This window comes from Citrus sinensis, chromosome 8, assembly GCF_022201045.2.
Source record: "Citrus sinensis cultivar Valencia sweet orange chromosome 8, DVS_A1.0, whole genome shotgun sequence".
Lineage (NCBI taxonomy): Eukaryota > Viridiplantae > Streptophyta > Magnoliopsida > Sapindales > Rutaceae > Citrus > Citrus sinensis.
Genome location: NC_068563.1, coordinates 8,180,593 through 8,192,296, shown reverse-complemented (window position 1 = coordinate 8,192,296; position 11,704 = coordinate 8,180,593). Strand labels below are relative to the sequence as shown.

General features: G+C 31.6%; 1 protein-coding gene across 2 annotated transcripts; it reads right to left on the bottom strand.

The window, feature by feature from the left end:
• Positions 1-5,856: 5,856 nt before the first annotated feature.
• On the bottom strand, positions 5,857-10,312 carry LOC102623675 (probable magnesium transporter NIPA6). Of its 2 annotated transcripts, XM_052431972.1 has the most exons (9): positions 9,718-10,307; positions 9,101-9,157; positions 8,849-8,939; positions 8,572-8,732; positions 8,341-8,468; positions 8,074-8,211; positions 7,103-7,195; positions 6,870-6,987; positions 5,857-6,434 (listed from the first exon to the last, which is right to left on the bottom strand). In XM_052431972.1, exons 1-9 carry the CDS (start codon positions 9,839-9,841, stop codon positions 6,337-6,339), a joined length of 1,008 nt encoding a protein of 335 aa, XP_052287932.1. In that variant the 5' UTR covers positions 9,842-10,307; the 3' UTR covers positions 5,857-6,336. The 2 variants fall into 2 exon arrangements, with proteins under 2 accessions (XP_052287932.1, XP_006487424.1); XM_006487361.4 differs by lacking the exon at positions 8,074-8,211 and having other exon boundaries at positions 9,718-10,312.
• Between the last annotated feature and the right edge of the window lie 1,392 nt (positions 10,313-11,704).

Here is an 11,704-nt window from a genome sequence, read left to right as displayed (position 1 = left end):
AAGTATATAGTGGTGATGCAAATTTAAAAAGGGGTGATCAAGGGTCCGAAGATGCTAATGAGGATGCTTTCAGTATTATTCCATTAGTTGGACTGGTGAAGATGTGTGTGATGTTGTAGAATCGGATAGTGAGCCTGAAGTGGTTTGTTTTGCAAATCTTGGTGACTCTGATGGTGATGATGGACTATCAGATTGTGAAAGCATTGAAAAGGTGATGTACTCAATAGTAAAAATGACGACCAAAACTCCGTTATGAGGATGGCAAAAGATTTGAGAGAGATGATGTTTCATATGCCCGCAGATGACGAAATCAAGTTGCAAGTTGGACAAGTTTTTAATTGTATGGCTGATTTCAAGAGTGCACTGAAAGATTACGCCATTCAAAACTCGCTTGCATTGGATAGGAAAAAAATGATAAGTCCAGATTGACAGCTGTATGTGCCGACAAGTGCTGTGAATGGAGGATCCATGCATCTGTTTTGGTGGATAAAGTATCAGTTGAGATTAGAACTCTTAAAGGGGGTGATCACAAATGTAAGCCAGTTTTTAAGAATCTAGAAGTAACTAGCAATTGGATTGCTCAGAAGCTTTATAGTTCAATTATTAACAATCCTGGAATTGGGTCAGGAGCTATGTCAACAGAATTAAGGAAGAGATTCAATACTAGCACCACAAAGAAAAGGCTTTATAGGGCTAAAAAACAGGTTCTACATATAGCTGACAATGATTTTGCCAAGTCATATGCAAGATTACATGATTATGGCAATATTATCCTTACAAAAAATAAGGGTGCAACAGTGAAGATTCAACAAGAATTACAAGGTACACAGGCAATTTTTAAAAGGATTTTTGTCAGTTATGATGCTCTGCGAAATGGATTTATGCAAGGCTGTAGAAGGTTTATTGGAGTTGATGGTTGTCACCTCAAGACATCATTTGGTGGAGTATTATTATCTGCTGTTTCTTTAGATGCCAACAATGGCATATTCCCTTTAGCATTTTGCATATGTGAAGTTGAGTGCAAGGATAGTTGGTTATGGTTTTTGGGATTGTTGAAAGAGCATATGAACATTCAAAATGAGATGGCTTTGACTATAATGTCAGATAGACAAAAAGGTCTAATTCAAGCAATTCAAGTTGTTTTCCCAAGATCCACCATGAGACATTGTGCAAGGCATATATATGCCAATTTTAGAAAAGTGTATTCTGCTTAAGAGTTTAGAGGTTTATTTTGGAAGGCTGTGAGAGCAGCTAATCGAGTTGACTTTGAAAAAGCAATGGCTGCCATCCATGATTTGAAGCTTGCTGCATATAAATGGCTTGTGGATAATGATCCAAGTACTTGGGCGTGCCATACAATTGATCCTTTCTTTAAAACTGATCATGTTACAAATAACATAGCAGAATCATGGAATGGAGTGCTTAATGAATATAGAAGGAAGCCAATTATTGATTTGCTTAAGTACATTAGGATGAAGTTAATGAAAAGACTTATTAGAAGAAGAGAAAAGGCTGCTAATGGGGACTCTAACTTGCCTCCAAGGATGCATAAGAAAATAGTAAAAATTGCTAAATCTTCAAGGAATCTGTGGGTGGTTAAAGCAAGTAAAGAGCATTATCAAGTCTTGGAGGATGATGCACTTGATAAGGAAAGGAGTTATGTTGTAGAGTTGAAGCAGTTTGAGTGTGAATGTGGAGGATGGCAAATAAGTGGTGAGTTAACATAAGCATGTTTTGGGTTATTATTTAAAAAATAGAGATGAAATGGGTTATTACATGAAACTCTATGGATGAAAAGGGTTTTTTTTTCCCATTAATAAGGTTGTGCAATGAAACTGAAGGATGGTAAAATTATTGGGTGAAGCTATTGTCACTCCTTCATTATCCTTATAAAACCCTACTTTAAATAAAATTACAGATAAAAATAAATAAGATTTAAACACACAGATTTTTTTTTTCCAACAAGTTACTTGCATTCATGGTCAATCTTTTTTCTTTTTTTTTAATTTTCTACTTGTTAATTATCTAACTACAATAAATTGTACAAATTTAAAATATTTTTTTTTCAAATTTGTCATTCATTAAATATTTTTGTACTTAAGATTACTTTCAAATTATAATGTAAAATATGTGCAATTTAAGCCAATGATTAACATTCAAAAATTCATCACCTAGAAAAATGTTTAATTTGTGTAGGATAATAATAAGATTGTAAAAGAAATGACTACTAACATAATACTACTTTGAGTTTGACCCCAAAAAAAAAAATGAAAAATTAGAAGTGCATTTGACGAAGACGAAAAAGAAAAAGGACGTTTTCAAAAATTAAAAAAAAATATAAGTGAAAAGGGATTTCATGAGGAGATTAGAGAGATGCCAATAGTCCAACTAAAAAATATTCTTTTGTACCATTTGAGAAAAAAATAATATACCAGTTTTTTAGAAGATAATATTTAATATCTCTATATATATATAGAGAGAGAGAGTAATATTTAAGGATGGTGATATTTCCATTTTCAAAATAGTGTAAACCCAATCCCATTAAAAATATATTGTAAAAAATCACATTTTTTAATAATTTCAAATAAAGAAAAATTTTTGATCAATTAATCAATTAACTCATCCTTAATTCTTTGAACTTGTGGCATAAAAGCATATGTTGTAGACAATTTGACCATTTAATTTTATAAAAGTAAAATAATTAAACTAAAATTAAGGTAAAACATAAAATAGTCAACAATAATCAAGGTTTATGTAAATAAAAGGTTTTAATTGATTAATTCTTTAAATATATTTCTTTACTCTGACTTTTAGAAAATAAAGTGAATTTTTATAATTTTCTTTTTTTTATTCAAGTTGCACTATTAACTTTAACATAAAAATTAAATGGGAGGGAATTTATGTGTCACCTAGGGATGAAAAAAATATGGGCTTGACCCAGCTCGTAAAGGGCATGTCCAGACCCATGAGCTTTTAGGAACGACCCGCAACGAACGGCCTAGGCACGGGCTGAAAATTTAAAAGCCTTGGGCCTGGATATAGGCTCGTGAGAAAAGTCCTAACTTTATATTTTATATTTTATATATTATGGGCTTTATATATTTATATTTTGTATATTCGATTATTAGTCTATTATATATGATATAATCAATCAATCATATTTAATTTAAGTATTCTTTTATTTTTCCTATTTTAAACTATATTAAAAATTCATTTTAAAAAATTTGTCTAAATTCAGGCTCAGCTATAACTCAGCCCATTTAAGTATAGACAAGCTTTTGAAGGGTTTGGATTTGCTGTTAATAACTTGGGCCTGGACCTAAGCTTGAAAAAGCCTGGCTTAGGCCCTTAAATTGCATCCTTTGTGTCCCTTACTTCTAGGGGTTTTCAGAATCCAATCCGATCTGCTCAATCCGTCTAATCCATAGAATATTGATCTGTAAAAATCCGATCTGTGGATTGGTGAATTGAATTAGATTCAAAATTTAAAAATCCACAGTCGGTTGATTTTATATGGATTTCCTTATGTAAATCCACAAAAATATGAAAAATCCAACAAAAATTTATTAATTTAATAAAAAAAATTAAACTTGTAAATATGACATTAGTACTTACTAATAAATAAATAAATTAGAATATAGTTACATTAACACCATGTTATATCTTATCCGATAATAATATAAAATAAAAATAATTAAATAAACAAATATAACTTTCTAAGCAGTTAATTTTCATGTATTAATCTAAACAAATGAGTTTTTCTTTTCTTTTTTGTGTGTTATATTTTAAAATTTTGAATGTATTTTCTAACTCTATTTAAGTAATTAATTTATTTAAATCTTATTTAATCTTGAATTTAATCGCTAGGAAAATCATTTTTTTATTAATTTTTTTATTTAATTAGTTCGTGGATACGACAGAATTAAAAATGTTTAGCTCGCAAATCAATACATAAAATCGTGGATTGGATATAAATTAGGTTAAATTTGCATCCGATCCGTAAATGTATGGATTGAATTTAGATTAAATTTCACCAATCCATGAATTCGATTAGATTAAAAATTTATAATCTATAAAATTTGATCCGCGAACATCCCTATTTACTTCTTTCGTATGAGCTTAACTGACACTTTCACAAAAGTAAGGGGCCAAAGTGTTAATATAATAATTTATTATCATGTTGGTCATTATTTTAAAGAGAATTGATTTAGGGAATGAAACTTCAGCATTTGCTTAAACGTCTAAGCAAGCCCATGATCACGAAGGAAAAAATAAAACGACAATTATTTTGTTCCGTTTGTGGACGATTCACATTTGTGCGGTCAATGGCACGCTGCGTGTTGGATCCAAAATCCAACTATGTCAACAGCTGGCGTGTCCATTTTTTCAAATATTTTTTTTTATATTTTCTTTTGGCCTTAATGTGACACATACATGGCCAACTCAAGTGTGGACAGATGGCGTGATGTTATCTTCTAAAGGCTGGGAGGAAATAATAAAAAAGGTACAATAAATAAGCATCGTATGATAATATTTAAATATTAAAGAATTATAAAATTTGACGTTTAACTATTTTTCTAATACTTGATTATTAGTAAACATATGAAATATTGTTTCTATCCTTACTTTAAGGGAAGACAATTATTAATTGTTTAATAATAATTAATATTAATTTCATTTTCATGTACTAAATAATTTTTGGTAATGTTCGTGATTGGTAGTGTAACCATTATACTAAATAATTTTTGGTTCAGTTAAATATTAATTTCATTTTCATTATTAGTTATTGATATAAATTTTAAAAAATTATAAATTATAAATTTTTATGTCATGAACTTTATTATTTAATACTTAAAATGTCCGTGATTGTTTTTATCTATGGATGTGTTTGTGAGTATGTTAATTACCACTGTTTGTTAATTTTTATTGATAATTAATATTTAAAATTAAATTAACATTCAATTGAATGAAAAATTATTGTAATAAATACATTATAGAAACCTTATATTACCCTTTTTTGTGTAAATGTAAACTTTTATTTAAATTTTTGGGGTTTTGATACAATAGCAAAAAGGTTTTATTGGAATTTTTGTGATTTTTCTATTTTCCCTAAAGTAAGGGCAAAAAATGGTCAATTAATGAAAAAAATAATAAAATGTAATATTTTATAATTCTTTAGTAGTAAAATATTATGTTGCAATACCTGCTACACTTAATTATTATTTCACAATAACTTAAGTAATAATAATAAAAGTAATGACAACAACAATGCTATTTTTAATTATACTTTTTATTTTTGTAAATAATTATTATTTTGCAGTAACTTAAATAGTAAAAAAAAATTATCTTTAATGATACTTTTTATCTAAATTATTATATATATATATATATATATATATATATATATATATATATATATTTTGTATAAAGATATTTGCTCCCAAAGGGCTGACCAAATAGTTTTCAAATAACAATATTTAACTAACCCTCTGATTCAAATTGAAGGCAGTCATGACCCAAAGGTTAAACAATTAATGGGTTTATTCACGAAGTTGTCAAGAAATTTTCAAATAACTTTTGATGTTCAAATCTGAGATAGATTATGAGTTAAAAACCTAATCTAGACCTTACCCAATCCTCTACCTTAAAAAGAAAAAATTGAAGAAATATTTTCAAGTCGAAATAAATTTTCTTTCTCAATATTAATCAAAGCTCACAGCAACCAAAAAAGAAAAAAGAAAAAGAAAATTGTTCATTTCGATCCTCATTTTCAAATTATGTTAACGAGATAATTTCAAATCCAGAAAACAAAATAATATATTCAGAATAACGAACCATTTGGGAAATACAAACCAATCAATGATAACCTAGGCATGGAAGTTTTATTAAGGTTTTGGGAATAATACGGGAAAGACACAGTAGTTGAATGACAGCTAAATTAATATAAATTATGGATTGAACAAAAGAATGAACCCAACTTGATATTGACAAACCCTCAATTGAAATAACTTGATAGAGACAACCAACATGACGAATATGTACAAAAATCAAAGAATTATCATGGGACCTGCAATAATGCACGGTAGATCTTCCTCCAAGTACGAATGTGCAGTGATTCAGATTGTGAATTATGCAGCAACAAGTGGATTCCGAGATTTGCATTGTACAGCTTGAAAAGTAAAGGTATGCACAACAGCTATCTTTCTGAATTAAAATCAGCGTTGTCCAGAAAAACAAGTGGCTCCTCACTCCGCCACGACTTGTTAGCCCGGCAGCAGTGTTGCTCGAAAAGTGGAGGATCGTCTTCATTTTTAAGATCCATCTTCAGGGAAACTCTCATTGCACATAATAATCTGAATTGTGTATCGTGATTAGATGTTCTTCCTCGGCACCCTTCAATGAATCACCACTTACGTACCACGTCACAGTTCCCACTGGATAATTAAGGGACTAACATCAGCTAAAGTTGACAATAAGGTCCTAACAACAATAATATCAAGGAAGCATTTCAAAGCAGTCAGCCACCACAAATAAAGTAAGATTGCGGCTCAGCTAAGTTTGAACATAACTCCAGTAGCATTTCAACTAACATCACTCCAGTGAAGCCGTTCAATAATTTTGGACGTGGCTACATTCCAAAATCAAAAGAACATTGATATTCAGGCACATGCTTCTAGGAAAACATGGGCCTAGAACTACAGAATGACCACATAAATGCCGCAGCATTCCATTTTCATTTTTATCTGAGTTCATTTAATTGATGTATCTGGTCACAAGAGAATGATCCTAAATCAATATTTTAAACCAGGATATACCTAGTACCTTTCAGGCCCCAAACTTCACAAGATTAAGGAAAGATCTCAATGTACCTGGTGCAGTAGTTTGTTCATGTTCTCTTGTTGCATGAAGTATGATTGTTCCAGAAAGCACAGTAATAAAACCACATATCTCGGAAGCTATGCCACTTACATCCTGACCTGACCAATCCTGTACGAGATATCAGATAAGATTTCATTTAAACTTATTGTCTCCTGCTAACTGTGAGGACCATGTTGCAGCATAAAAAAAAGAAAAATTCAACAGGATAGGTCGAGCATTCTACCTTAAACATTATTGCACTTGCAATAATAGTCAGAGTTGTGAACATGACATAATATACTGGGGAAACAATAGCCGCGTTGAATGTATCCAGTGCCTGAACAAAGAAGCCATATACATCAATGAACATGAGAAAGGGAACCAATTGCACAGTTTGAAAACGTTCTACTAAACATTTCACAAAGATCTAAGAATCCCACAGCAGAAGGAAAACCATCAAACCAACTCAGATTAATGGCACCATGAGATGGTCGCCATTCAAGCATCTTTCACCTCAGCTTTTTGATGAATCAGTTTGAAGATCAATATTTCATTAATCAGCAATGCAGGTGAGACAGAAAAGAAATGAAAGGGCTTATAAACGCAATAGCTTGTGTGGAATGGCAAATTGAACGAAATTTTAGAAATCACAAGTATTTAAGAAAGTTCATTTGTTTGATTCATGAGTGAAATAGCTCATCATTAAAACATCGGTTAAGTTTTAAATCCAGCAAGCATGCTATTTTCAAATCAAATACAATTGTATCATATATTCTTCTTTTCAACAAGGATCTTCCAGCATCTATTTTAGAAAAAAGAAAAGATATAAACATAATAAAATCAACATGAAACAAAGTCCTCAAACTTTAGCCTTGGCGCATCTGGTGACAACGAGTTTTGCAATATACACACATAATTGTGTTTCGCCACTATAGAAGAATCAAATTTTCAGCGGCCACGTTGGGTCATAATACACCAAATGTTAAGAGGGACAATAAATACCTTTCACAATGAAGAAATTTATACAATAAGGAAATCCATGTATTTTTGAAAGCTTGTTAAGTTCAAAAGATCATGTACAACAAATACCTCAAAATTCATAAAACTCTACCATGTGATGTTTATAATATGATGTGGAAAAAACATGCAAACTTGTCAGAGGGTGTCAATGACTGATACAACTGACACTACCGATACTAATAGTGGTGGACTTGCCTTGTTCAAATAATTTAACTGTGTAATGACACAGACAGCTGCAACTGTAAGAAAAAACCAAGTTTGAGGATAAGCTATTTGACTGATTCCATCCAGTGTAAGTTTTATTGCAATTCCAATGGCCTTTATGCTTACAACCTGAGGAATATAACAAAGTTACAAAGACTTATGCACCTACCACAGAATAAAATAGCATGCAGGCAACTTCATAGCATCTCGACCATGCAATATTGCAAATAATTGGTAACTTAAAGAGAAGATAATTACCGTTAGTGAACCCATTAAAGAACATATTCCCAAGTATACCAGTATGTTTGTCTGTCCACAGCGAGGTTCAAAGTGCAAAACAAGTGCTAAAACTACTGAAACTGTTGCGGCCACATAAATCAGAAAATCTGTTGATTGAAACATGAAAACATGCACAATTAGTATTTGCTCCCACACCAAAGCATGTTTTATAATGAAGATCAAGGGGAAAAAAGGTTTAAAGCCAAAAACCAGGTTGAGTTGCCAGAGCCCAGATTTCTTGCACAGAATTTGGAGTATGCTCTTGAGGTGCGTGGATTACAATCACCACTGATCCTACAATGCAGGTGATGCATCCTAGAATGCCCATTTTCTGCAGCCGTTCCTTCAGCATGAAGTGTGCCAGAACAGCACTACTCACCCAGCAAACAAGTCAGTTATATATATACCATAAAAGCTCTGCCAAAACTTTCTTTTCTTTTATCTGAAATTACCAAAGGCAACTAGAGCTCAGACATGTCTGCACTACCTGATAATTATACTTAATGCACCAAGTGGTGTCACCAGAACAGCAGGAGCATAAACATAAGCCACAAAATTTGCAACTTCTCCCACAATCACTATTTGTACAGAGTTACAAAACTGAAAAGTCAGTAAATCATATGACTACAATTAATATTTCTTAAAAGTAACATTAGGGGATTGCCACCCGGTCGCGCGGGGTGGGGGGGGGGGGTTGAGGAAAAGCCAAAATAACTAGGACTATTTTTGCTAAACTTACTTGTCACCATGCCTGCCCACCAAAGAGGTTCTAGTAAGTACGTATAACCCCCAACTCCTGTATTTTCCAAGGGGAAAAAAATTAATAACAAAAAAAAAAAAAAAGGTAGCTGGTTCAGGAGAAAAATCAATCACAATCTATTTAGCTTAGTGCTTTTGAAAACATAACTCATACCAAATTAGAAGTTAAAAAAGACTTTCTAGGCCTCAGTTTGACATAAGAATAAAAACCTTCTTCCACAAAACGTTCAAACTCAAGCACACATCCAAGCTAAGTAATTTTCAAGAATTCAAGACCTCAGTATCTTTCATATGTGATCTGTCATCTATTAATAAAACAGATTTTGTGATATTGATATTTGGAACTATTTTATCCTCTTCATTATCACCAGATTGTATCAACGTAGTAATTAAATAAATCACTCAATATTCAATTACTTCAATCATCTTATGCCTATTTTTGCCCTGACAGCCATTGCATCAAGCCATAATAAACTGAATTAAACTCAAAAAAAGAAAAAAATCCGAAATTCCAAGTTATAATAGCAGATAATAAAATCAATCAAAGATTAAAAAAGAATTCGTAAAAAGAAAAAAAAATCTGAAATTGTACAGTACCTGCGCGAGTACCAGAAGCTCCTGCACGCTTCAGCCCTTTCTTCTTCAAAATGAAACTCGAACCAATAAACGCACTCGACGCCACTGCTAGTATCAGGCCCTTCGAATTTTCCGATAGCCCCATCTTTTTTCTCTCTCTATATTTTCTCCCTCTTAAAAAAATATTTCTACAAAAATCTATGTATATATTCACACACAAATTTTGAAATTCAATTTTATTTTATTCTCTCGTATTTAGCTGCAGCAATAAAATACAACCAAATGATTAAGCGTTTGGTTTGGTTTTGAATTCCCGCCAAAACGAACTCCGATTTGACTTTCCCTCTCAAAAAGGCGAGGGCCAAATGAAAACGAGATTTTTCAAAACAAACAACACTGACACACACACAGCTGTTTCGCTTTCTCTGCAAAACGCTGAGTTTTGAGAAACCGTGTGCCAATTCTGTAAATTCGAGAAGAAGATTAGAGAGGGAATGAGATCTGAAACTGAAAACTAAAACTAAAACTAAAAGTCTAAAACCCTCTTCACGAAATTCTCAACTAAGCATGTTTCGTCGTCTTGTCGGAAATTTCCGGTTTTTACGATCTCCTGCTTCGCGCAGACGTTTGGTTAAGTTACACTCGTGCGTCATGTGGTTGATTGATTAGAAGAAGAGTCGAACACTTTACGTTGCACTTTTCTCTATTTTTTCTTCCAAGAAAAAAAAAAATTGGGTAAATTTATCTTTAATTTAAAATTTAAGGTAAATTTATTAATTATTAAATTTTTATTTATTTTTTGTGTGGGATTGGAGTGAGGTTAAGGCAAACTCTCAATCATTATTTATTTTTAATAAACTCATGATTTGATATTTAAGTTTCGCCTAAATCTCAAATGTTATCTACAACTCATTTATTGATAATGAATCCGTAAAATTATTAGTGATCTATTATATAAAAATTTTCATAACTTGAATATCTATTTATTATTTAATTGATAAATATCATTAAAATTAAAACTCAAATATTAAAAAAAAACCTTTATAAAACAGTCACACAATATTAACGTAGTGAGATAATTTACTTAATCAATCAAAACCTGGGAATTAACAGGTCTGATTAGTCTACGGGATAAGGCCTATAAATTTAATGCTATAAAATCTATAATATATAAAATAAAAAAATTTATAGGTGATTATCAAATTTGCCAAATAATTAAATCTTAATTGATTGTGCGCACCACTTAGACTGTCACATACACGTTTTTCACTGAATGCTGGATTATATGGACCGATCTTTATTTGTTTATTTAATCTTTTTAATTGATAGTTTGTGGCAGAAGCTCATTGGAGCTTATGATTCCAGCAGGTGGTTGGACAGTTGTTAAGTCTTTCTGAATGACTAAAATACGCTGCTCCCAGGATGTGCCGTGGTGCACAAGACGTTACAAGATGGGTAAAATGGTAATTTAAAGGAGAGAAGATAGCTAGATGTCAGCAATAAAGGAAAGTAGAACTGTTCGATTGGGGGTAGTGCGAGCGCTAGTAGCCGTAGCGTGAAGCGGATCCAATTTTTGAGGCCATTTTGTCTTTACATTTAACTTTTTCTTTCTCTTGTTTGGTTTCATGGAAAATTTAGGGTAAAATCAATTGGATGCCTCCTTGAACATTTATCCATCCTATTTTACATACGTTTATTTAATAGATTTAACAGGACTATCCTTATAACTATGTTCTAATTGCCATTAATTTAGAATTCTATATTATAAAAATAAAGCTAATTATTATATTTTTTGGTTTATTTTGTCACTCAATCATTTTTTCTTGAAAATAATCATGGATCTTTTTTTTTTGGTTAGATAGATATAAGCCCATACAACGTCACGTGGAGACAGTCCATAGTCATAGAGCTTCAAGGCCGAAGGTACAATTTTAATAGTGGGTTCACAAGCATGAGTTGTTCTTGTACTATAAAGTGCAAAGGATGACAAAATGCTATATGAAATCAT

Excerpts from the sequence above, each read along its gene's own strand:
- LOC102623675 (XM_052431972.1), bottom strand. The coding sequence starts at position 9,841 with ATGGGGCTATCGGAAAATTCGAAGGGCCTGATACTAGCAGTGGCGTCG. Across the intron at positions 8,733-8,848 it reads GCATTAAGTATAATTATCAG|TGCTGTTCTGGCACACTTCA; the intron begins GTAGTGCAGACA and ends CTGGGTGAGTAG. Across the intron at positions 7,196-8,073 it reads AGTTAAATTATTTGAACAAG|GCACTGGATACATTCAACGC; the intron begins GCAAGTCCACCA and ends TTCTTTGTTCAG.